At 44.2% G+C, this 27,514-nt stretch overlaps 2 protein-coding genes across 7 annotated transcripts in view; one reads left to right on the top strand and one right to left on the bottom strand.

Moving 5' to 3' along the window:
* Positions 1-27,514, top strand: part of LOC123996747 (neuromedin-U receptor 1-like) — a 708,675-nt gene that overhangs the window by 61,060 nt on the left and 620,101 nt on the right. The window lies entirely within an intron of this gene.
* LOC123996726 (dachshund homolog 2-like) overlaps positions 1-27,514 on the bottom strand; it is a 93,629-nt gene that overhangs the window by 8,148 nt on the left and 57,967 nt on the right. For 5 of the 6 annotated variants that reach the window (XR_006832032.1, XR_006832031.1, XR_006832029.1 and 2 more), the window contains exons 2-5: positions 14,697-14,812; positions 6,724-6,879; positions 3,998-4,167; positions 3,355-3,526 (exon numbers count right to left, since the gene is read on the bottom strand). Coding sequence is in view for 2 of the 6 variants with exons in the window: in XM_046300387.1 (XP_046156343.1) it covers positions 3,355-3,526; positions 3,998-4,167; positions 6,724-6,879; positions 14,697-14,812 (614 nt within the window). In the remaining 4 variants the exon portion in view is untranslated. The remainder of the gene's footprint in view (positions 1-3,354; positions 3,527-3,997; positions 4,168-6,723; positions 6,880-14,696; positions 14,813-27,514) is intronic. The other variant, XR_006832034.1, reaches the window with a different exon arrangement.

Raw genomic sequence — 27,514 nt, forward strand, 5'->3', positions numbered from 1 at the left:
CTGTTTCCTGAAGTCCACAATCATCTCCTTAGTTTTGTTGACGTTGAGTGTGAGGTTATTTTCCTGACACCACACTCCGAGGGCCCTCACCTCCTCCCTGTAGGCCGTCTCGCGTTGTTGGTAATCAAGCCTACCACTGTTGTGTCGTCCGAAAACTTGATGATTGAGTTGGAGGCGTGCGTGGCCACGCAGTCGTGGGTGAACAGGGAGTACAGGAGAGGGCTCAGAACGCACCCTTGTGGGGCCCCAGTGTTGAGGATCAGCGGGGTGGAGATGTTGTTGCCTACCCTTACCACCTGGGGGCGGCCCGTCAGGAAGTCCAGGACCCAGTTGCACAGGGCGGGGTCGAGACCCAGGGTCTAGAGCTTAATGACGAGTTTGGAGGGTACTATGGTGTTAAATGCCGAGCTGTAGTCGATGAACAGCATTCTCACATAGGTATTCCTCTTGTCCAGATGGGTTAGGGCAGTGTGCAGTGTGGTTGAGATTGCATCGTCTGTGGACCTATTTGGGCGGTAAGCAAATTGGAGTGGGTCTAGGGTGTCAGGTAGGGTGGAGGTGATATGGTCCTTGACTAGTCTCTCAAAGCACTTCATGATGACGGAAGTGAGTGCTACGGGGCGGTAGTTGTTTAGCTCAGTTACCTTAGCTTTCTTGGGAACAGGAACAATGGTGGCCCTCTTGAAGCATGTGGGAACAACAGACTGGGATAAGGATTGATTGAATATGTCCGTAAACACACCATTCAGCTGGTCTGCGCATTCTCTGAGGGCGCGGCTGGGGATGCCGTCTGGGCCTGCAGCCTTGCGAGGGTTGACATGTTTAAATGTTTTCCTCACGTCGGCTGCAGTGAAGGAGAGACAGCATGTTTCCGTTGCAGGCCGTGTCAGTGGCACTGTATTGTCCACAAAGCGGGCAAAACAGTTATTTAGTCTGCCTGGGAGCAAGACATCCTGGTCCGTGACTGGGCTGGATTTCATCTTGTAGTCCGTGATTGACTGTAGACCCTGCCACATGCCTCTTGTGTCTGAGCCGTTGAATTGAGACTCTACTTTGTCTCTATACTGACACTTAGCTTGTTTGATTGCCTTGCGGAGGGAATAGCTACACTGTTTGTATTCGTTCATGTTTCTGGTCACCTTGCCCTGTTTAAAAGCAGTGGTTCGCGCTTTCAGTTTCACGCGAATGCTACCATCAATCCACGGTTTCTGGTTTGGGAATGTTTTAATCGTTGCTATGGGAACGACATCTTCAACGCACGTTCTAATGAACTCGCACACCGAATCAGCGTATTCGTCAATGTTGTCGTCTGACGCAATACGAAACATATCCCAGTCCATGTGATGGATGGAAGCAGTCTTGGAGTGTGGAATCAGATTGGTCGGACCAGCGTTGGACAGACCTCAGCGTGGGAGCCTCTTGTTTTAGTTTCTGTCTGTAGGCAGGGATCAGCAAAATGGAGTTGTGGTCAGCTTTTCCGAAAGGAGGGCGGGGCAGGGCCTTATATGCGTCGCGGAAGTTGGAATAGCAATGATCCAAGGTTTTTCCAGCCCTGGTTGCGCAATCGATATGCTGATAAAATTTAGGGAGTCTTGTTTTCAGATTAGCCTTGTTAAAATCCCCAGCTACAATGAATGCAGCCTCCGGATATATGGATTCCAGTTTGCAAAGAGTCAAATAAAGTTTGTTCAGAGCCATCGATGTGTCTGCTTGGGGGGATATATACGGCTGTGATTATAATCAAAGAGAATTCCCTTGGTAGATAATGCGGTCTACATTTGATTGTGAGGAATTCTAAATCAGGTGAACACAAGGACTTGAGTTCCTGTATGTTGTTTTGGCCACACCACGTCACGTTAACCATAAAGCATATGCCCCCGCCCCTCTTCTTACCAGAAAGATGCTTGTTTCTGTCGGCGCGATGCGTGGAGAAACCAGCTGGCTGCACCGTCTCCGATAGCGTCTCTCCAGTGAGCCATGTTTCCGTGAAGCAAAGAAAGTTACAGTCTCTGATGTCCCTCTGGAATGATACCCTTGCTCGGATATCATCAACCTTGTTGTCAAGAGACTGGACATTGGCGAGGAGAATGCTAGGGAGTGGTGCACGATGTGCCCGTCTCCGGAGTCTGACCAGAAGACCGCTTCGTTTTCCCCTTTTTCTATGGTGTTTTTTGGGGTCGAAGGCTGGGATCCATTCCGTTGTCCTGGGTGAAAGGCAGAACGCAGGATCCGCTTTGCGAAAGTCATATTCTTTCGCCTCTACACTCTAACCACTAGGCTACCTGCCTCCTATACACTCTAACCACTACATTTAACATTTAAGTCATTTAGCAGACGCTCTTATCCAGAGCGACTTACAAATTGGTGCATTCACCTTATGACATCCAGTGGGACAGTCACTTAACAATAGTGCATCTAAAACTTAGGGGGGGTGAGAGGGATTACTTATCCTATCCTAGGTATTCCTTAAAGAGGTGGGCTACCCTACCACCTCTACACTCTAACCACTAGGCTACCCTGCTGCCTCTACACTCTAACCACTAGGCTACCCTGCTGCCTCTACACTCTAACCACTAGGCTACCCTGCTGCCTCTACACTCTAACCACTAGGCTACCTGCCACCTCTACACTCTAACCACTAGGCTACCTGCCGCCTCTACACTCTAACCACTAGGCTACCCTGCTGCCTCTACACTCTAACCACTAGGCTACCTGCCACCTCTACACTCTAACCACTAGGCTACCCTGCTGCCTCTACACTGTAACCACTAGGCTACCTGCCACCTCTACACTCTAACCACTAGGCTACCTGCCACCTCTACACTCTAACCACTAGGCTACCCTGCTGCCTCTACACTCTAACCACTAGGCTACCCTGCCGCCTCTACACTCTAACCACTAGGCTACCCTGCCGCCTCTACACTCTAACCACTAGACTACCTGCCACCTCTACACTCTAACCACTAGGCTACCCTGCCGCCCCACTATTTGAGTCCACTAGTGTAAATCTAAAATAAATATGTGGTGACGTTTATGCAACCTACCCTTTAACATTGACGAGGTTGCCTTTAATTCCAATGAACATAACGAGTGATGATCAGAACACTAGCAATATAACTCACTGGGTCATTCAGCAGGAAGGAATTACCATATCTACAGTAGGGTGTGTGTGTGTGTGTGTGTGTGTGTGTGTGTGTGTGTGTGTGTGTGTGTGTGTGTGTGTGTGTGTGTGTGTGTGTGTGTGTGTGTGTGTGTGTGTGTGTGTGTGTGTGTGTGTGTGTGTGTGTGTGTGTGTGTGTGTGTGTGCGCATGTACGTGTGTGTGTGTGTGAGAGAGAGAGACTGAGAGACTCACCTTTCACTCTGTCTATTTTATTCACTAATATTTGTCTTTCATCTCTATCGAGAGTTAGACGGTCTGGTGAGCTGGATGCTGTAGAGCTGGACTGTGAGGACTGCTGGGACAAGAGAGGTGTGTGTATATCGTCGACAGAAGGAGATGGGGATGGACTGTCACACACACGCTCCTAGACAGTGAGAGAGAGTGAGCGCAAGAGAGAGAGAGAGAGAGAGAGAGAGAGAGAGAGAGAGAGAGAGAGAGAGAGAGAGAGAGAGAGAGAGAGAGAGAGAGAGAGAGAGAGAGAGAGAGAGAGAGAGAGAGAGAGAGAGAGTGAGAGAGAGCGAGAGAGCAAGAGAGTGAGAGAGAGCAAGAAAGCAAGAGAGTGAGAGAGAGCGAGAGAGCAAGAGAGAGAGCGAAAGAGCGAGAGAGCAAGAGAGCGAGAGAGAGAGCGAGAGAGAGAGAGAGCGAGAGAGAGAGAAAGAGAGCGAGAGAGAGAGCGAGAGAGAGAGCGAGCGAGAGAGAGAGAGAGAGGGAGAGACAGAGAGAGACACAGAGACAGAGACTGAGAGTTAAGTAAAGTAGTCATATTAAATAACTGCAAACTTATATAATGCACACTCATATAACAGAAGGGTATTGATGAGGTGTGTGTGTGTACCTTGACGATGGGGGCCTGGTGTGTGTATGTGTGCATCTGCGCGGCGGCCGCCATGTTAGCGATGGTGTTGAGGTGGTTCATCTGCGACATCGCCATGGCAACCGACGCCGGGGGCACCCGGACAGGAAGTAAGGGGTGGGTCATCATCACGAAGGGGAGGTCCTGGAGACCTGGAGAGAGGACAATATAACACTGTGATAACAACATGACTGATGAAATCATCTCTCTAAGTCTGGAACGAGGTGTTGACAAATGAATTAATTTATTAGAGAGTTATTGGTCAATCCATCTACTGGAGAGCTATTGGTCAATCCATCTACTGGAGAGCTATTGGTCAATCCATCTACTGGAGAGCTATTGGTCAATCCATCTACTGGAGAGCTATTGGTTAATCCATCTACTGGAGAGCTATTGGTTAATCCATCTACTGGAGAGCTATTGGTCAATCCATCTACTGGAGAGCTATTGGTCAATCCATCTACTGGAGAGCTATTGGTCAATCCATCTACTGGAGAGCTATTGGTTAATCCATCTACTGGAGAGCTATTGGTCAATCCATCTACTGGAGAGCTATTGGTTAATCCATCTACTGGAGAGCTATTGGTTAATCCATCTACTGGAGAGCTATTGGTCAATCCATCTACTGGAGAGCTATTGGTTAATCCATCTACTGGAGAGCTATTGGTTAATCCATCTACTGGAGAGCTATTGGTCAATCCATCTACTGGAGAGCTATTGGTCAATCCATCTACTGGAGAGCTATTGGTCAATCCATCTACTGGAGAGCTATTGGTTAATCCATCTACTGGAGAGCTATTGGTCAATCCATCTACTGGAGAGCTATTGGTTAATCCATCTACTGGAGAGCTATTGGTTAATCCATCTACTGGAGAGCTATTGGTCAATCCATCTACTGGAGAGCTATTGGTTAATCCATCTACTGGAGAGCTATTGGTTAATCCATCTACTGGAGAGCTATTGGTCAATCCATCTACTGGAGAGCTATTGGTCAATCCATCTACTGGAGAGCTATTGGTCAATCCATCTACTGGAGAGCTATTGGTTAATCCATCTACTGGAGAGCTATTGGTCAATCCATCTACTGGAGAGCTATTGGTTAATCCATCTACTGGAGAGCTATTGGTTAATCCATCTACTGGAGAGCTATTGGTTAATCCATCTACTGGAGAGCTATTGGTTAATCCATCTACTGGAGAGCTATTGGTCAATCCATCTACTGGAGAGCTATTGAGAGAGAAACAGATTTAATGGAAAGAGAGGAAAACAACAGCAGAGGAGGAGCGAGGAGAGGAGGGGGGATGGAGAGGAGAGGAGGGAAGGAGAGAGGAGGGGGTGGAGGGGAGGAGAGGAGGGAAGGGGAGGAGGAGGGAGGAGAGAGGAGAGGGGAGGAGGAGAGAGGGGGTAGGAGGGGAGGAGAGAGGAGAGGAGGGGGTGGAGGGAGAGGGAGAGGGGGAGGAGGAGGAGAGAGGAGAGGAGGGAAGGAGAGAGGAGGGGGAGGAGGAGAGAGAGGAGGGGGGTGGGCGGGAGAGGAGAGGGGAGGAGGAGAAGAGGAGAGGAGAGGTAGAGTGAGGAGAGGAGAGAGGGGTGGAGGAGCGAGGAGAGGAGGAGGAGAGAGAGGAGAGGGGGTGGAGAAGAGGAGAGGAGGAGGAGAGGAGGAGGGAGAGCAAGGAATGGTGGAATGAGGAGAGAGTGAACAGGGGAGGAGGAGGAGATGGGGAAGAGAGAGGAGGGGTGGAGGAGAGGAAGGAGGGGTGGAGGAGAGAGGGAGGGGGTAGGAGATGGAGGAGTTGAAGGGAGAGGAGTTATAGAGTGATCTCTCCATGTTATAATCAGTTGATATGTCTCTCCATGTTATAATCAGTTGATATGTCTCTCGATGTTATAATCAGTTGATATGTCTCTCCATGTTGTAATCAGTTGATATGTCTCTCCATGTTGTAATCAGTTGATATGTCTCTCCATGTTGTAATCAGTTGATATGTCTCTCCATGTTGTAAGAGTTGATATGTCTCTCCATGTTGTAATCAGTTGATATGTCTCTCCATGTTGTAATCAGTTGATATGTCTCTCCATGTTGTAATCAGTTGATATGTCTCTCCATGTTATAATCAGTTGATATGTCTAATAATGTTATAATGCCATTTAACAGAATGTTTTATCCATGTTTAAGTCATGTTGCATATTCTCTCGTATGTTGGTAATCAGGGATGATATGTCTCTCCATGTTCTAAACTCTACAGAAGGACCACATATGTCTCTCCATGTTGTAATCACAGTTGTTTAGACCAATGAGACAGAACAAGAAAACAAGGAGAGAAGGACATTATCCCTCTCTAAATGTAGTACTCACAGTGAAAACAACATGGAGGAGGAGAGAAGGACATTATCCCTCTCTAAATGTAGTACTCACAGTGAAAACAACATGGAGGAGGAGAGAAGGACATTATCCCTCTCTAAATGTAGTACTCACAGTGAAAACAACATGGAGGAGGAGAGAAGGACATTATCCCTCTCTAAATGTAGTACTCACAGTGAAAACAACATGGAGGAGGAGAGAAGGACATTATCCCTCTCTAAATGTAGTACTCACAGTGAAAACAACATGGAGGAGGAGAGAAGGACATTATCCCTCTCTAAATGTAGTACTCACAGTGAAAACAACGTGGAGTAGATAAATACATACAGTATATTCCTTTAGTACTCACGGTTGGCCAGTAGTTGTTTCTGTAGTGAGTTCACCTGGTCATTTAGTTTAAGACTCTGTTGAGTCCCCCATCCCCCCATCCCTATTCTGCCCACCCCACCACCTCCAGACAGGGGCGACACCAGCCTCTCCTTATCCCAGGAAGAATCACTCCCGCCTGGGGAGAAAAACAGACACACAGGGGGGGGGGGACGTCCATGAACCAGATACTACAGGAGACCGCCAGCTAATTCAGTTAAATTGAACCCTCATAGCAGTGCCTCAACCCTCATAGTGACTCAACCCTCATAGTGACTCATCCCTCATAGTGCCTCAACCCTCATAGTGACTCATCCCTCATAGTGACTCATCCCTCATAGTGACTCATCCCTCATAGCAGTGCCTCAACCCTCATAGTGACTCATCCCTCATAGTGACTCAACCCTCATAGTGACTCATCCCTCATAGTGCCTCAACCCTCATAGTGACTCATCCCTCATAGTGACTCGGCCCTCACAGCAGTGACTCATCCCTCATAGTGACTCAACCCTCACAGCAGTGACTCAACCCTCACAGCAATGACTAAACCCTCACAGCAGTGACTCAGCCCTCACAGCAATGCCTCAGCCCTCACAGCAATGCCTCAGCCTAAACCCTCACAGCAATGACTAAACCCTCACAGCAATGCCTCAAGCCCTCAGCCCTCAGTGACCCTCAGCCAGCCCTCACAGCAGTGACTCAGCCCTCACAGCAATGCCTCAGCCCTCACAGCAATGCCTCAACCCTCACAGCAATGACTAAACCCTCACAGCAATGCCTCAGCCCTCACAGCAATGACTCAACCCTCACAGCAATGACTCAACCCTCACAGCAATGACTAAACCTTCACAGCAGTGCCTCAACCTTCACAGCAGTGCCTCAACCTTCACAGTGCCTCAGTGCAGTGCCTCAATCCTTCACAGCAGTGCAACCCTCAAGCAGTGCTTCAACCCTCACAGCAGTGACTCAACCCTCACAGCAGTGCCTCAACCTTCACAGCAGTGCCTCAACCTTCACAGCAGTGCCTCAACCCTCACAGCAGTGCCTCAACCCTCACAGCAGTGACTCAACCCTCACAGCAGTGACTCAACCCTCATTTCCCACATTTTGTTACGTTACAGCCTTTTTATAAAATTGATTAAATATTTGATTTCCCTCAGCAATCGACAAACAATACCCCATAATGACATCACAATACCCCACAATGACATCACAATACCCCATAATTACATCACAATACCCCATAATGACATCACAAAACCCCATAATGACAAAGCCAAAACAAATTTTGACATTTTTGCAAATGTATAAAAACTATAAAAAACAGAAAGACAGGATTGTGTCGAGGTACAGATCTGGGGAAGGGTACCAAAACACTTCTGCAGCATTAAAAGTCCCCGAGAACACAGTGGCCTCCATCATTCTTAAATGGAAGAAGTTTGGAACCATCAAGACTCTTCCTAGAGCTGGCTGCCTGGCCAAACTGAGCAATTGGGGGAGAATTGGGGGAGAAGGGCCAAGCTCAGGGAGAACCAGATGGTCACTCTGACAGAGCTCCAGAGTTCCTCTGTGGAGATAGGAGAACCTTCCAGAAGGACAACCATCTCTGCAGCACTCCACCAATCCACCTTTATGGTAGAGTGACCAGACGGAAGCCACTCCTCAGTAAAAGGAACATGACAGCCTGCTTGGAGTTTGCCAAAAGGCACCTGGAGACTCTCAGACCATGAGAAACAAGATTATCAGGTCTGATGAAACCAAGATTGAATTCTTTGGCCTGAATGCCAAGCGTCACGTCTGGAGGAAACCTGGCACCATCTCTACGGTGAAGCATGCTGGTGGCAGCATCATTCTGTGGGGATGTTTTCCAGCGACAGGGACTGGGAGACTAGTCAGGATCGAGGGAAAGATGAACGGAGCAAAGTACAGAGAGATCCTTTATGAAAACCTGCTCCATAGCGCTCAGGACCTCAGACTGGGGTGAAGGTTCACCTTACAACAGGACAGTGACCCGAAGCACACAGCCAAGACAACGCAGCAGTGGCCTCGGGACAAGTCTCTGAATGTCCTTGAGTGGCCCAGCCGGAGCCCGGACTTGAGCCTGATCGAACATCTCTGGAGAGACCTGAAGATATCTGTGCAGCGACGCTCCCCATCCAACCTGACAGATCTTGAGAGGATCTGCAGAGAAGAATGGGAGAAACTCCCCAAGTACAGGTGTGCCAAGCTTGTAGCGTCATACCCAAGAAGATGGAGGCTGTAATTGATGCCAAAGGTGCTTCAACAAAGTACTAAGTAAAGGGTCTGAATACTTTTGTAAATGTAATAATTCCGTTTTTTGTTTGTTTTATTGGTTTAGTCATTACGGGGTATTGTGATGTCATTACGGTGTATTGTGATGTCATTACGGTGTATTGTGATGTCATTACGGTGTATTGTGATGTCATTACGGTGTATTGTGATGTCATTACGGTGTATTGTGATGTCATTACGGTGTATTGTGATGTCATTACGGTGTATTGTGATGTCATTACGCGTATTGTGATGTCATTACGGTGTATTGTGATGTCATTACGTGTATTGTGATGTCATTACGATTGTGATGTCATTACGGGGTATGAGGGAGGGGAAAAAATATTTTATCAATTTTAGAATAAGTAACAAATAAGTAAGAAAATGTGGAAAAAGTCAAGGGGTCTGAAAACTTTCAGAATGCACTGTACATTCATTCACTAAGAAGTTGACTGAACCCCTAGAATCATTCTAGATTCATTCACCAGAATCAACCCTAGAATCATTCTAGATTCATTCACCAGGAAGTTGACTGAACCCCTAGAATCATTCTAGATTCATTCACCAGGAAGTTGACATTCATTCTAGATTCATTCACCAGGAAGTTGACTGAACCCCTAGAATCATTCTAGATTCATTCACCAGGAAGTTGACTGAACCCCTAGAATCATTCTAGATTCATTCACCAGGAAGTTGACTGAACCCCTAGATTCATTCACCAGGAAGTTGACTGAACCCCTAGATTCATTCACCAGGAAGTTGACTGAACCCCTAGAGTCATTCACTTTGACTGAACCCCTAGAGTCATTCACCAGGAAGTTGACTGAACCCCTAGATTCATTCACCAGGAAGTTGACTGAACCCCTAGATTCATTCACCAGGAAGTTGACTGAACCCCTAGAGTCATTCACTAAGAAGTTGACTGAACCCCTAGAGTCATTCACTAAGAAGTTGACTGAACCCCTAGATTCATTCTTTCTGTTCTGTCATTATTCTCATTATTTTGTGTTTCTCTAACTGGGATATCGTGAGGAGTCCCATGTCCATGTCTGGACTGTATCGGAGAGGATGGGCTGACAACAATAACAACACAATTTATTTGGTGAGAAAAAACGTATCTGTTGAATAACAATGTGTTGAGTGAAATGTAACTGAAAGGAGAACAAGAGAAAAGGACAGGTTGAATAACAAGACAGTAACACTAAGCAAAGAAGACAGAGAGAGAGAGAGAAAGAGCGTGAGAGAAAGAGCGTGAGAGAGAGAGAGAGAGCGAGAGAGAGAGAGAAAGAGCGTGAGAGAAAGAGCGTGAGAGAGAGAGCGAGAGAGAGAGAGAGAGAGAGCGTGAGAGAAAGAGCGTGAGAGAGAGAGAGAGAGAGCGAGAGAGAGCGTGAGAGAGGGAGAGAGAGAGAGAGGAGGAACATCTGTTGGGCCCTCTTCATCTTCCCTCGTTCTTCACTTGTTTAAACGGCAGAGGGGGTGAGACCCAGCTGTCAGTTACAGCTTTCTTTCACACACAAGTAAAAACAGACTGAATATCACACTGTTCAGAAAGACTGAATAAACACACTGTTCAGAAAGACTGTAAACACTGTTCAGAAAGACTGTAAACACTGTTCAGAAAGACTGTAAACACTGTTCAGAAAGACTGTAAACACTGTTCAGAAAGACTGTAAACACTGTTCAGAAAGACTGTAAACACTGTTCAGAAAGACTGTAAACACTGTTGTTCAGAAAGACTGAATAAACACTGTTCAGAAAGACTGAATAAACACACTGTTCAGAAAGACTGTAAACACTGTTCAGAAAGACTGTAAACACTGTTCAGAAAGACTGAATAAACACTGTTCAGAAAGAATGTAAACACTGTTCAGAAAGACTGTAAACACTGTTCAGAAAGACTGTAAACACTGTTCAGAAAGACTGAATAAACACTGTTCAGAAAGACTGAATAAACACACTGTTCAGAAAGACTGTAAACACTGTTCAGAAAGACTGTAAACACTGTTCAGAAAGACTGTAAACACTGTTCAGAAAGACTGTAAACACTGTTCAGAAAGACTGTAAACACTGTTCAGAAAGACTGAATAAACACACTGTTCAGAAAGACTGAATAAACACACTGTTCAGAAAGACTGAATAAACACTGTTCAGAAAGACTGTAAACACTGTTCAGAAAGACTGTAAACACTGTTCAGAAAGACTGAATAAACACACTGTTCAGAAAGACTGTAAACACTGTTCAGAAAGACTGAATAAACACTGTTCAGAAAGACTGAATAAACACACTGTTCAGAAAGACTGAATAAACACACTGTTCAGAAAGACTGTAAACACTGTTCAGAAAGACTGTAAACACTGTTCAGAAAGACTGTAAACACTGTTCAGAAAGACTGTAAACACTGTTCAGAAAGACTGTAAACACTGTTCAGAAAGACTGAATAAACACTGTTCAGAAAGACTGAATAAACACACTGTTCAGAAAGACTGTAAACACTGTTCAGAAAGACTGTAAACACTGTTCAGAAAGACTGTAAACACTGTTCAGAAAGACTGTAAACACTGTTCAGAAAGACTGTAAACACTGTTCAGAAAGACTGTAAACACTTTTCAGAAAGACTGTAAACACTGTTCAGAAAGACTGTAAACACTGTTCAGAAAGACTGTAAACACTGTTCAGAAAGAAAGGACTTCTGGGTGTTGAGTTTAATGAGTGTCGTATCTTGTTTCAAGGTGTTCATAGAGAAGCTTTCTAAGAACTGAGCATGTTTGTGTGTGTGTGTGTGTGTGTGTGTGTGTGTGTGTGTGTGTGTGTGTGTGTGTGTGTGTGTGTGTGTGTGTGTGTGTGTGTGTGTGTGTGTGTGTGTGTGTGTGTGTGTGTGTGTGTGTGTGTGTGTGTGTTGAAACCTTTAGATTTAACATTTGGGGAAAATGACACAAATTTTGTTGACTCTCAAAAAATGTGACTGTCTCAGGTTCCTCTGAGGTGCAGTGGTTTCACAGCCTTTCCTCTACAGGGAGACAGATGTTCTTCTACCCTTATCAATGGTAAGGCAGTACTCTCTTCTCAATGGTAAGGCAGGACTCACTTCTCAATGGTAAGGCAGTACTCTCTTCTCAATGGTAAGGCAGGACTCACTTCTCAATGGTAAGGCAGTACTCTCTTCTCAATGGTAAGGCAGTACTCTCTTCTCAATGGTAAGGCAGTACTCACTTCTCAATGGTAAGGCAGTACTCTCTTCTCAATGGTAAGGCAGGACTCACTTCTCAATGGTAAGGCAGTACTCTCTTCTCAATGGTAAGGCAGTACTCTCTTCTCAATGGTAAGGCAGTACTCACTTCTCAATGGTAAGGCAGTACTCACTTCTCAATGGTAAGGCAGTACTCTCTTCTCAATGGTAAGGCAGTACTCTCTTCTCAATGGTAAGGCAGTACTCAATTCTCAATGGTAAGGCAGTACTCACTTCTCAATGGTAAGGCAGTACTCTCTTCTCAATGGTAAGGCAGTACTCACTTCTCAATGGTAAGGCAGTACTCTCTTCTCAATGGTAAGGCAGTACTCACTTCTCAATGGTAAGGCAGTACTCAATTCTCAATGGTAAGGCAGTACTCTCTTCTCAATGGTAAGGCAGTACTCAATTCTCAATGGTAAGGCAGTACTCTCTTCTCAATGGTAAGGCAGTACTCTCTTCTCAATGGTAAGGCAGTACTCTCTTCTCAATGGTAAGGCAGTACTCTCTTCTCAATGGTAAGGCAGGACTCACTTCTCAATGGTAAGGCAGTACTCAATTCTCAATGGTAAGGCAGTACTCTCTTCTCAATGGTAAGGCAGTACTCTCTTCTCAATGGTAAGGCAGGACTCACTTCTCAATGGTAAGGCAGTACTCTCTTCTCAATGGTAAGGCAGTACTCTCTTCTCAATGGTAAGGCAGTACTCTCTTCTCAATGGTAAGGCAGTACTCTCTTCTCAATGGTAAGGCAGTACTCTCTTCTCAATGGTAAGGCAGTACTCTCTTCTCAATGGTAAGGCAGTACTCAATTCTCAATGGTAAGGCAGTACTCTCTTCTCAATGGTAAGGCAGTACTCTCTTCTCAATGGTAAGGCAGGACTCACTTCTCAATGGTAAGGCAGTACTCAATTCTCAATGGTAAGGCAGTACTCTCTTCTCAATGGTAAGGCAGTACTCTCTTCTCAATGGTAAGGCAGTACTCACTTCTCAATGGTAAGGCAGTACTCACTTCTCAATGGTAAGGCAGTACTCACTTCTCAATGGTAAGGCAGTACTCTCTTCTCAATGGTAAGGCAGTACTCACTTCTCAATGGTAAGGCAGTACTCACTTCTCAATGGTAAGGCAGTACTCACTTCTCAATGGTAAGGCAGTACTCTCTTCTCAATGGTAAGGCAGTACTCTCTTCTCAATGGTAAGGCAGTACTCTCTTCTCAACAGTCCTTAAGCCTCTGATTCTGGTGACCGTTTCTCGAAGGAGCGAGTCATGGATACTTCCTGTTAGAGTTTGTGCTTGTTAACAGGAAGCAAGAGTACGGAGTCATGATCTGATTTGCTGAATGATGGAGGAGGGAGGGCCTTGTACTCTTGCTTGTGGGTAGAATAGCAGTGGTCTTTATCGCCCCCTGGTGGTGTTGGAGACGTGTTGACGGAAGTTGCGCAAAAACGCGTCGTTAGTGACGCCGAAATAAAATGGCCGGCGACCATAATAGCAGCCTCTGGGGTTTCCTGCTTGTTTACAGCCTTTTACAGTTCGTTAACTTCCGGGACAGCTAACCCCAATATGCTCACACACAGTAACAGTAACCTCGTAGGGTTACAGGAAGTAGAGGAACTCTCCTTCTAATTCCCTCAGGCACAGCTAACCCCAATATGCTCACACACAGTAACATTAAGTCATATACACACAGGAACAATACCCCCGTCCGTACATGCATACAGGAGCTATATACTTTTACAGACACCGTCATTAGATGGCCAAGTCATTTTCAGTTAACACCATGAATATAGTTGACTACTGTTAATAAATCCAACCCTTACCTCAACCTGTGGGTCCTAGGGTTAGGTCCTAGGTTTATGGGAAGGCTAGAGGGTTAGGTTCAGGGGTAGGGAGACCAATGTCAGGTCAGGGGTTAAGGGTTGGTCCTAGGGTTAGGGATAGTTGTTTGGTGTAAGGGGACAAACGACAGGTCAGGGGTTAAGGGTTAGATCCTAGGGTTAGGGATAGTTGTTTGGTGTAAGGGGACAAACGACAGGTCAGGGGTTAAGGGTTAGATCCTAGGATTAGGGATAGTTGTTTGGTGTAAGGGGACAATTAGGGATAGTTGTTTGGTGTAAGGGGACAAACAGGTCAGGGGTCCTAGGATTTTTGTTTGGTGTAAGGGGAAAAATGACAAAAAGATCCTAGTTAGGGATAGTTGTTTGGTGTAAGGGGACAAACAGCAGGTTTTTAGATCTCCCCCTAGTTTGGTGTAAGGGGACAAACGGTCAGGGGTTAAGGTCAGGGGGATAGTTGTTTGGTGTAAGAGGTCGTGGTATCTAATTAGGGTTAGATCCTAGGGTTGGTTGATTTCGATTGTCTTCTCTCTCGCTCCCTCCATCTGTTCTCCCTCCACACACACTGATTCTCTATCTCTCACACACACCTCCTAGTCTTACCTTTGTGAGAGAGCATGCCAGGTGACAGCAGGCCGTGAACCCCAGGATGGAGATGCCCAGAGCTTTCCCGAATCCCACCCCCAACAGAGTGCTTTGGAGGCCGGCCCGGACGAGAGCTGAGAGAGGGGGGGGGAGAATGAACATTTGTGACAAAAGAAAGACTTGACAAATTAAAAGACACACACAAACACGAACACACACACACACGTGCGCAAGAACACACACACATGCAAGAACACATGCAAGAACACACACACAGAGACACACAGAGACACACAGGATGAGAGAGAAAGAGAGAGGGGAGAGGAGAGAGAGAGAGAGAGAGAGAGAGAGAGAGAGAGAGAGAGAGAGAGAGAGAGAGAGAGAGAGAGAGAGAGAGAGAGGAGAGAGAGAGAGAGAGAGAGAGAGAGAGAGAGAGAGAGAGGAGAGAGAGAGAGAGAGAGAGAGAGAGAGAGAGAGAGAGAGAGAGAGAGAGAGAGAGAGAGAGAGAGAGAGAGAGAGAGAGAGAGAGAGAGAGAGAGAGAGAGAGAGGAGAGAGAGAGAGAGAGAGAGAGAGAGAGAGAGAGAGAGAGGAGAGAGAGAGAGAGAGAGAGAGAGAGAGAGAGAGAGAGAGAGAGAGAGAGAGAGAGAGGGGGGGAGAGGGAGAGAGAGAGAGAGAGAGAGATATAGAAGGAGAGAGAGATAGAGAGAGAGGGGGAGAGAGAGGGGGAGAGAGAGAGATAGAGACGGGGGAGAGAGAGGGGGAGAGGAGGAGAGAGAGAGAGAGAGACAGAGGGGGAGAGGAGGAGAGAGAGAGGGTGTGGAGAGAGAGGGGGGAGGAGAGAGAGAGGGTGTGGAGAGAGAGGGGGGAGGAGGAGAGAGAGAAAACTGGATCCTCCAAATATATTAACTGAACGACAAAATACAAACCATCCTTAACATCATCCTCAGCTCTGGCATCTTACCAAATATTTGCAACCAAGGACTGATCACCCCAATCCACAAAAGTGGAGACAAATTTGACCCCAATAACTACCGTGGAATATGTGTCAACAGTAACCTTGGGAAAATCCTCTGCATTATCATTAACAGCAGACTCGTACATTTCCTCAGTGAATACAATGTACTGAGCGAATGTCAAATTGGCTTTTTACTAAATTACCGTACAACAGACCATGTATTCACCCTGCACACCCTAATGGACAAACAAACAAACCAAAACAAAGGCAAAGTCTTCTCATGTTTTGTTGATTTCAAAAAAGCCTTCGACTCAATCTGGCATGAGGGCCTGACGGAAAGTGGTGATGGGGGTAAAACATACAACATTATAAAATCCATGTACACAAACAACAAGTGTGTGGTTAAAATTGGCAAAACACACACATTTCATTCCACAGGGCCGTGGGGTGAGACAGGGATGCAGCTTAAGCCCCACCCTCTTCAACATACATATCAATGAATTGGCGAGGGCACCAGAACAGTCTGCAGAACCCGGCCTCACCCTACTAGAATCTGAAGTCAAATGTCTACTGATGTTATGGTGCTTCTGCCACCAACCAAGGAGGGCCTAAAGCACCGAGATCTTCTGCACAGATTCTGTCAGACCTGGGCCCTGACAGTAAATCTCAGTAAGACCAAAATAATGGTGTTATAATAATCCGTGTACAACGTAGAACACCAAATAATGCAGAGCAGAATTAGGCCGATACCCACTAATTATCAACATCCAGAAAAGAGCCGTTAAATTCTACAACCACCTAAAAGGAAGCGATTCACAAACCTTCCAAAACAAAGCCATCACCTACAGAGAGATGAACCTGGAGAAGTGTCCCCTAAGCAAGCTGGTCCTGGGGCTCTGTTCACAAACACAAACACACCCCACAGAGCCCCAGGACAACAGCACAATTAGACCCAATCAAATCATGAGAAAACAAAAAGATAATTACTTGACACATTGGAAAGAATTAATTAAAAAACAGAGCAAACTAGAATGCTATTTGGCCCTAAACAGAGAGTACACAGTGGCAGAATACCTGACCACTGTGACCGACCCAAACTTAAGGAAAGCTTTGACTATGTACAGACTCAGTGAGCATAGCCTTGCTATTGAGAAAGGCCGCCGTAGGCAGACATGGCTCTCAAGAGAAGACAGGCTATGTGCTCACTGCCCACAAAATGATGTGGAAACTGAGCTGCACTTCCTAACCTCCTGCCCAATGTATGACCATATTAGAGACACATATTTCCGTCAGATTATACAGATCCACAAAGAATTAGAAAACAAATCCAATTTTGATAAACTCCCATATCTACAGGGTGAAATACCACAGTGTGCCATCACAGCAGCAAGATGTGTGACCTGTTGCCACAAGAAAAGGGAAACCAGTGAAGAACAAACACCATTGTAAATACAACCCATATTTATGTTGATTTATTTTCCCTTTGGTACTTTAACTATTTGCACATCGTTACAACACTGTATAGAGACATAATATGACATTTGAAATGTCTCTGTTCTTTTGGAACTTCTGTATGTGTAATGTTAATTGTTCATATTTATTGTTTATTTCCCTTTTGTATATTTTGTATATCATCATAATGTTTACTGTTCACTTTTTATTTTAATTATTTCACTTTTGTATATTATCTACCTCACTTGCTTTGGCAATGTTAACACATGTTTCCCATGTCAATAAAGCCCCTTGAATTGAATTGAATTGAGAGATAAAGCAGTGATGACCTAATAGAGAGATAACCCACTATTCACATGAAAAAAGGATGACGTGAAAGAGAGATAACCCACTGTTCACATGAAAAAAGGATGACGTGAAAGAGAGATAACCCACTGTTCACATGAAAAAAGGATGACGTGAAAGAGAGATAACCCACTGTTCACATGAAAAAAGGATGACGTGAAAGAGAGATAACCCACTGTTCACATGAAAAAAGGATGACGTGAAAGAGAGATAACCCACTGTTCACATGAAAAAAGGATGACGTGAAAGAGAGATAACCCACTGTTCACATGAAAAAAGGATGACGTGAAAGAGAGATAACCCACTGTTCACATGAAAAAAGGATGACGTGAAAGAGAGATAACCCACTGTTCACATGAAAAAAGATTGACGTGAAAGAGAGATAACCCACTGTTCACATGAAAAAAGGATGACGTGAAAGAGAGATAACCCACTGTTCACATGAAAAAAGGATGACGTGAAAGAGAGATAACCCACTGTTCACATGAAAAAAGGATGACGTGAAAGAGAGATAACCCACTGTTCACATGAAAAAAGGATGACGTGAAAGAGAGATAACCCACTGTTCACATGAAAAAAGGATGACGTGAAAGAGAGATAACCCACTGTTCACATGAAAAAAGGATGACGTGAAAGAGAGATAACCCACTGTTCACATGAAAAAAGGATGACGTGAAAGAGAGATAACCCACTGTTCACATGAAAAAAAGGATGACGTGAAAGAGAGATAACCCACTGTTCACATGAAAAAAGGATGACGTGAAAGAGAGATAACCCACTGTTCACATGAAAAAAGGATGACGTGAAAGAGAGATAACCCACTGTTCACATGAAAAAAGGATGACGTGAAAGAGAGATAACCCACTGTTCACATGAAAAAAGGATGACGTGAAAGAGAGATAACCCACTGTTCACATGAAAAAAGGATGACGTGAAAGAGAGATAACCCACTGATCATGATAAAATTATGTTACAGAGAGATAACCCACTGATCATGAGATGTGGCGGCAGGAGAAGACAATCCCTTGCATCACTCCTGTTTTTCAGTTAATGAGATTATCCACTCCTCTATCTGTCCTGTTTTTCAGTTAATGAGATTATCCACTCCTCTATCTGTCCTGTTTTTCAGTTAATCTATCTGAGATTATCCACTACTCTATCTGTCCTTTTTTTCAGTTAATCTATCTGAGATTATCCACTCCTCTATCTGTCCTGTTTTCAGTTAATCTATCTGAGATTATCCACTACTCTATCTGTCCTGTTTTTCAGTTAATCTATCTGAGATTATCCACTCCTCTATCTGTCCTGTTTTCAGTTAATCTATCTGAGATTATCCACTACTCTATCTGTCCTGTTTTTCAGTTAATCTATCTGAGATTATCCACTCCTCTATCTGTCCTGTTTTTCAGTTAATCTATCTGAGATTATCCACTACTCTATCTGTCCTGTTTTTCAGTTAATCTATCTGAGATTATCCACTCCTCTATCTGTCCTGTTTTTCAGTTAATCTATCTGAGATTATCCACTACTCTTTCTGTCCTGTTTTTCAGTTAATCTATCTGAGATTATCCACTACTCTTTCTGTCCTGTTTTTCAGTTAATCTATCTGAGATTATCCACTACTCTTTCTGTCCTGTTTTTCAGTTAATCTATCTGAGATTATCCACTACTCTTTCTGTCCTGTTTTTCAGTTAATCTATCTGAGATTATCACTGTGTTTCATTCTCTATCTGAGATTATCCACTACTCTTTCTGTCCTGTTTTTCAGTTAATCTATCTGAGATTATCCACTACTCTATCTGTCCTGTTTTTCAGTTAATCTATCTGAGATTATCCACTACTCTTTCTGTCCTGTTTTTCAGTTAATCTATCTGAGATTATCCACTACTCTTTCTGTCCTGTTTTTCAGTTAATCTATCTGAGATTATCCACTACTCTTTCTGTCCTGTTTTTCAGTTAATGCTCTATCTGAGATTATCCACTACTCTTTCTGTCCTGTTTTTCAGTTAATCTATCTGAGATTATCCACTACTCTTTCTGTCCTGTTTTTCAGTTAATCTATCTGAGATTATCCACTACTCTTTCTGTCCTGTGTTTCAGTTAATCTATCTGAGATTATCCACTCCTCTTTCTGTCCTGTGTTTCAGTTAATCTATCTGAGATTATCCACTCCTCTATCTGTCCTGTTTTTCAGTTAATCTATCTGAGATTATCCACTCCTCTATCTGTCCTGTTTTTCAGTTAATCTATCTGAGATTATCCACTCCTCTATCTGTCCTGTTTTTCAGTTAATCTATCTGAGATTATCCACTCCTCTATCTGTCCTGTTTTTCAGTTAATCTATCTGAGATTATCACTGTGTTTCATTCTCTATCTGAGATTATCCACTACTCTATCTGTCCTGTTTTTCAGTTAATCTATCTGAGATTATCCACTCCTCTTTCTGTCCTGTGTTTCAGTTAATGCTCTATCTGAGATTATCCACTACTCTATCTGTCCTGTTTTTCAGTTAATCTATCTGAGATTATCCACTACTCTATCTGTCCTGTGTTTCATTCTCTATCTGAGATTATCTGAGCTCTATCTGTCCTGTGTTTCATTCTCTATCTGAGATTATCTGAGCTCTATCTGTCCTGTGTTTCATTCTCTATCTGAGATTATCTGAGCTCTATCTGTCCTGTGTTTCATTCTCTATCTGAGATTATCTGAGCTCTATCTGTCCTGTGTTTCATTCTCTATCTGAGATTATCCACTACTCTTTCTGTCCTGTTTTTCAGTTAATCTATCTGAGATTATCCACTCCTCTATCTGTCCTGTTTTTCAGTTAATCTATCTGAGATTATCCACTACTCTTTCTGTCTTGTTTTTCAGTTAATCTATCTGAGATTATCCACTACTCTTTCTGTCCTGTTTTTCAATTAATCTATCTGAGATTATCCACTACTCTATCTGTCCTGTTTTTCAGTTAATCTATCTGAGATTATCCACTACTCTATCTGTCCTGTTTTTCAGTTAATCTATCTGAGATTATCCACTACTCTATCTGTCCTGTTTTTCAGTTAATCTATCTGAGATTATCCACTACTCTTTCTGTCCTGTTTTTCAGTTAATCTATCTGAGATTATCCACTACTCTTTCTGTCCTGTTTTTCAGTTAATGCTCTATCTCAGATTATCCACTACTCTTTCTGTCCTGTTTTTCAGTTAATGCTCTATCTGAGATTATCCACTACTCTTTCTGTCCTGTTTTTCAGTTAATCTATCTGAGATTATCCACTCCTCTTTCTGTCCTGTTTTTCAGTTAATCTATCTGAGATTATCCACTCCTCTTTCTGTCCTGTTTTTCAGTTAATCTATCTGAGATTATCCACTACTCTTTCTGTCCTGTTTTTCAGTTAATGCTCTATCTGAGATTATCCACTACTCTTTCTGTCCTGTTTTTCAGTTAATCTATCTGAGATTATCCACTACTCTTTCTGTCCTGTTTTTCAGTTAATCTATCTGAGATTATCCACTCCTCTTTCTGTCCTGTTTTTCAGTTAATCTATCTGAGATTATCCACTCCTCTTTCTGTCCTGTTTTTCAGTTAATCTATCTGAGATTATCCACTACTCTTTCTGTCCTGTTTTTCAGTTAATCTATCTGAGATTATCCACTACTCTTTCTGTCCTGTTTTTCAGTTAATCTATCTGAGATTATCCACTACTCTATCTGTCCTGTTTTTCAGTTAATCTATCTGAGATTATCCACTACTCTTTCTGTCCTGTGTTTCAGTTAATCTATCTGAGATTATCCACTACTCTTTCTGTCCTGTTTTTCAGTTAATGCTCTATCTGAGATTATCCACTCCTCTATCTGTCCTGTTTTTCAGTTAATGCTCTATCTGAGATTATCCACTACTCTTTCTGTCCTGTTTTTCAATTAATCTATCTGAGATTATCCACTACTCTTTCTGTCCTGTTTTTCAGTTAATGCTCTATCTGAGATTATCCACTACTCTTTCTGTCCTGTTTTTCAGTTAATGCTCTATCTGAGATTATCCACTACTCTATCTGTCCTGTGTTTCATTCTCTATCTCAGATTATCCGATCCTCTATCTGTCCTGTGTTTCATTCTCTATCTGAGATTATCCACTACTCTTTCTGTCCTGTGTTTCATTCTCTATCTGAGATTATCCACTACTCTTTCTGTCCTGTGTTTCATTCTCTATCTGAGATTATCCACTACTCTTTCTGTCCTGTGTTTCATTCTCTATCTCAGATTATCTGAGCTCTATCTGTCCTGTTTTTCAGTTAATGCTCTATCTGAGATTATCCACTACTCTTTCTGTCCTGTGTTTCATTCTCTATCTGAGATTATCCACTACTCTTTCTGTCCTGTGTTTCATTCTCTATCTGAGATTATCCACTACTCTTTCTGTCCTGTGTTTCATTCTCTATCTCAGATTATCTGAGCTCTATCTGTCCTGTTTTTCAGTTAATCTATCTGAGATTATCCACTACTCTTTCTGTCCTGTGTTTCATTCTCTATCTCAGATTATCTGAGCTCTATCTGTCCTGTCTTTCATTCTCTATCTGAGATTATCTGAGCTCTATCTGTCCTGTGTTTCATTCTCTATCTGAGATTATCTGAGCTCTATCTGTCCTGTGTTTCATTCTCTATCTGAGATTATCTGAGCTCTATCTGTCCTGTGTTTCATTCTCTATCTGAGATTATCCACTACTCTTTCTGTCCTGTGTTTCATTCTCTATCTCAGATTATCTGAGCTCTATCTGTCCTGTGTTTCATTCTCTATCTGAGATTATCCACTCCTCTATCTGTCCTGTGTTTCATTCTCTATCTCAGATTATCCGATCCTCTATCTGTCCTGTGTTTCATTCTCTATCTGAGATTATCCACTACTCTTTCTGTCCTGTGTTTCATTCTCTATCTGAGATTATCCACTACTCTTTCTGTCCTGTGTTTCATTCTCTATCTGAGATTATCCACTACTCTATCTGTCCTGTGTTTCATTCTCTATCTCAGATTATCCACTACTCTTTCTGTCCTGTGTTTCATTCTCTATCTGAGATTATCCACTACTCTTTCTGTCCTGTGTTTCATTCTCTATCTCAGATTATCTGAGCTCTATCTGTCCTGTTTTTCAGTTAATGCTCTATCTGAGATTATCCACTACTCTTTCTGTCCTGTGTTTCATTCTCTATCTGAGATTATCCACTACTCTTTCTGTCCTGTGTTTCATTCTCTATCTGAGATTATCCACTACTCTTTCTGTCCTGTGTTTCATTCTCTATCTCAGATTATCTGAGCTCTATCTGTCCTGTTTTTCAGTTAATCTATCTGAGATTATCCACTACTCTTTCTGTCCTGTGTTTCATTCTCTATCTCAGATTATCTGAGCTCTATCTGTCCTGTCTTTCATTCTCTATCTGAGATTATCTGAGCTCTATCTGTCCTGTGTTTCATTCTTTATCTGAGATTATCTGAGCTCTATCTGTCCTGTGTTTCATTCTCTATCTGAGATTATCTGAGCTCTATCTGTCCTGTGTTTCAATCTCTATCTGAGATTATCTGAGCTCTATCTGTCCTGTGTTTCAATCTCTATCTGAGATTATCTGAGCTCTATCTGTCCTGTGTTTCATTCTCTATCTGAGATTATCTGAGCTCTATCTGTCCTGTGTTTCATTCTCTATCTGAGATTATCTGAGCTCTATCTGTCCTGTGTTTCAATCTCTCTGACCATGTATCTCTCTCTCCTTCTCACCATCCATGTATCCCTCCCTCCTTCTCACCATCTCTCTCTCTCTCTCCCTCCCTCTCCCCCTCTCTCCATCCATCCATCCTGCTCTCTCTCTAGTGTATATAATGTAAATTATATGCTATTGTTAGTTCCTGTCATTCCAAGGACACCCTCCCTCTTCTCTCCCTCATCTTTTTTTGGATTATATTCTTCCCTCTCTCTCTATTTCCACAGTAACAGCATCATCTCTCTCTCTCTCTCTGCCTCTCTCTCTGTCTCTCTCTCTGCCTCTCTCTCTCTCTCTGCCTCTCTCTCTGTCTCTCTCTCTGCCTCTCTCTCTGTCTCTCTCTCTGCCTCTCTCTCTGTCTCTCTCTCTGTCTCTCTCTCTGCGTCTCTCTCTGCCTCTCTCTCTGCCTCTCTCTCTGTCTCTCTCTCTGCCTCTTTCTCTCTCTCTGTCTCTCTCTCTGCCCCTCTCTCTCTCTCTGCCTCTCTCTCTGTCTCTCTCTCCGCCTCTCTCTCTCTCTGTCTCTCTCTCTCTCTCTCTCTCTGCCTCTCTCTCTCTCTCTGCCTTTCTCTCTGTCTCTCTCTCTGCCTCTCTCTGTCTCTCTCTCTGTCTCTCTCTCTGCCTCTCTCTGCCTCTCTCTCTGCCTCTCTCTCTGCCTCTCTCTCTCTCTCTGCCTCTCTATCTCTCTCTCTGCCTCTCTCTCTCTCTGCCTCTCTCTGTCTCTCTCTCTGCCTCTCTCTCTGCCTCTCTCTCTGCCTCTCTCTCTGCCTCTCTCTCTCTGCCTCTCTCTCTCTGCCTCTCTCTCTCTGCCTCTCTCTCTCTGCCTCTCTCTCTGTCTCTCTCTGTTGCTCTCTCTCATCCTCCTTTGTTTCCCACACTCCTTCTCTTAACCCTCTTCCTGACTTTCTTCTTCTTCTTTCCTTCATACATTCTTCGTCTCTCCTTCCTCTCCCTCTCTTCTTTCACTTGTCTTCTTTGACAAACAGAGGACACCTGCAAACCAATAAAACACCCTCTTCAACAGCTGGAGTGTGCAAAGCGCAAAGTCAGCAGAAACAGGCATGACACCCTCTGGGCCGGACAGGAATGTCAGAGAGAGAACAGGAGAGAGAGAGCAACAGAGAGACACAGAGAGAGATACAGAGAGAGAAACAGGGAGAAAGAGAGAGAGAGAGAGAGAGAGAGAGAGAGAGAGAGAGAGAGAGAGAGAGAGAGAGAGAGAGAGAGAGAGAGAGAGAGAGAGAATAAAGAGAGAGAGAGAGAAGAGAGAGAGAGAATAAAGAGAAGAGAGAGAGAACAGAAGAGAGAGAGAGAGAGAGAGAGAGAGAGAGAGAGAGAGAGAGAGAGAGAGAGAGAGAGAGAGAGAGAGAGAGAGAGAGAGAGAGAGAGAGAGAGAGAGAGAGAGAGAGAGAGAGAGAGAGAGAGAGAGAGAGAGAGAGCAGAATAAAGAGAAGAGAGAGAGAACAGAAGAACAGAAGAGAGAGAGAGAGAGAGAGAGAGAGAGAGAGAGAGAGAGAGAGAGAGAGAGAGAGAGAGAGAGAGAGAGAGAGAGAGAGAGAGAGAGAGAGAGAGAGAGAGAGCAGAATAGAAAGAAGAGAGAGAGAACAGAAGAGAGAGAGAGAGAGACTCACACCAGATCCACACTAAGTATTCTTCCTTTTTTGTCCAGGTTCCCAGGATGTCAGGACATGTCTTCAATACTGTCCACTAGGGACAGTGTGAACACCTATTACCATCTAGTAGGGAGATCTCTTCAATACTGTCCACTAGGGACAACGTGAGCACCTATTACCACGTGCCTAGCTCCACTCCTATTCCCCAGGCACTCTCTTTTGCTGACTTCTGTAACCGTAATAGCCTTGGTTTCATGCATGTTAACATTAGAAGCCTCCTCCCTAAGTTTGTTTTATTCACTGCTTTAGCACACTCTGCCAACCCGGATGTTCTAGCTGTGTCTGAATCCTGATTAGGAAGACCACCAAAAATTCTGAAATTTTCATCCCTAACTACAACATTTTCAGACAAGATAGAACTGCCAAAGGGGGCGGTGTTGCAATCTACTGCAAAGATAGCTTGCAGAGTTCTGTCCTACTATCCAGGTCTGTACCCAAACAATTTGAACTTCTACTTTTAAAAATCGATCTCTCTAAAAACAAGTCTCTCACCGTTGCAGCCTGCTATAGACCACTCTCTGCCCCCAGCTGTGCTCTGGACACCATATGTGAACTGATTGCCCCCCATCTATCTTCAGAGCTTGTGCTGCTAGGCGACCTAAACTGGAACATGCTTAACACCCCAGGCATCCTACAATCTTAGCTTGATGCTCTCAATCTCACACAAATTATCAATGAACCTACCAGGTACCTCCCCAAAGCCTTAAACACAGGCACCCTCATAGATATCATCCTAACCAATTTGCCCTCTAAATACACCTCTGCTGTCTTCAACCAAGATCTCAGCGATCACTGCCTCATTGCCTGCATCCGTAATGGGTCAGCGGTCAAACGACCACTCATCACTGTAAAACGCTCCCTGAAACACTTCAGCGAGCAGGCCTTTCTAATCGACCTGGCCGGGGTATTTTAAATGCCTTCCTAACCATCTTAAATAAGCATGCCCCATTCAATAAATTTAGAACCAGGAACAGATATAGTCCCTCATTCTCTCCAGACCTGACTGCCCTTAACCAACACAAAAACATCCTATGGCGTTCTGCATTAGCATCGAACAGCCCCTGTGATATGCAGCTGTTCAGGGAAGCTAGAAACCATTATACACAGGCAGTTAGAAAAGCCAAGGCTAGCTTTTTCAAGCAGAAATTTGCTTCCTGCAACACCAACTCAAAAAAGTTCTGGACCACTGTAAAGTCCATGGAGAATAAGAGCACCTCCTCCCAGATGCCCACTGCTCTGAGGCTAGGAAACACTGTCACCACTGATAAATCCACTATAATTGAGAATTTCAATAAGCATTTCTCTACGGCTGGCCATGCTTTCCACCTGGCTACTCCTACCCCGGTCAACAGCACTGCACCCCCCACAGCAACTCGCCCAACCCTTCCCCATTTCTCCTTCTCCCAAATCCATTCAGCTGATGTTCTGAAAGAGCTGCAAAATCTGGACCCCTACAAATCAGCTGGGCTAGACAATCTGGACCCTTTCTTTCTAAAATTATCTGCCGAAATTGTTGCCACCCCTATTACTAGCCTGTTCAACCTCTCTTTCGTGTCGTCTGAGATTCCCAAAGATTGGAAAGCAGCTGCGGTCATCCCCCTCTTTAAAGGGGGGGACACTCTTGACCCAAACTGCTATCTATCATATCCTACCCTGCCTTTCTAAGGTCTTCAAAAGCCAAGTCAACAAACAGATTACCGACCATTTCGAATCTCACCATACCTTCTCTGCTATGCAATCTGGTTTCAGAGCTGGTCATGGGTGCACCTCAGCCACGCTCAAGGTCCTAAACAATATCTTAACCGCCATCGATAAGTAACAATACTGTGCAGCTGTATTCATTGATCTGGCCAAGGCTTTCGACTCTGTCAATCACCACATCCTCATCGGCAGACTCAACAGCCTTGGTTTCTCAAATGATTGCCTCGCCTGGTTCACCAACTACTTCTCTGATAGAGTTCAGTGTGTCAAATCGGAGGGTCTGTTGTCTGGACCTCTGGCAGTCTCAATGGCGGTGCCACAGGGTTCAATTCTTGGACCGACTCTCTTCTCTGTATACATCAATGAGGTCGCTCTTGCTGCTGGTGAGTCTCTGATCCACCTCTACGCAGACAACACCATTCTGTATACTTCTGGCCCTTCTTTGGACACTGTGTTAACCTTCCAGACGAGCTTCAATGCCATACAACTCTCCTTCCGTGGCCTCCAATTGCTCTTAAATACAAGTAAAACTAAATGCATGCATTTCAACCGATCACTGCCTGCACCTGACCGCCTGACTAGCATCACTACTCTGGACGGCTCTGACTTAGAATACGTGGACAACTACAAATACCTAGGTGTCTGGTTAGACTGTAAACTCTCCTTCCAGACCCACATCAAACATCTCCAATCCAAAGTTAAATCTAGAATTGGCTTCCTATTTCGCAACAACTTCGGCGATGCCATTTACAAAATAGCCTCCAATACCCTACTCAACAAATTGGATGCAGTCTATCACAGTGCAATCCGTTTTGTCACCAAAGCCCCATATACAACCCACCACTGCGACCTGTACGCTCTCATTAGCTGGCCCTCGCTTCATACTCGTCGCCAAACCCACTGGCTCCATGTCATCTACAAGACCCTGCTAGGTAAAGTCCCCCCTTATCTCAGCACGCTGGTCAC

The sequence above is a fragment of the Oncorhynchus gorbuscha genome, linkage group LG02, assembly GCF_021184085.1.
Source record: "Oncorhynchus gorbuscha isolate QuinsamMale2020 ecotype Even-year linkage group LG02, OgorEven_v1.0, whole genome shotgun sequence".
NCBI classification, from domain to species: Eukaryota; Metazoa; Chordata; class Actinopteri; order Salmoniformes; family Salmonidae; genus Oncorhynchus; species Oncorhynchus gorbuscha.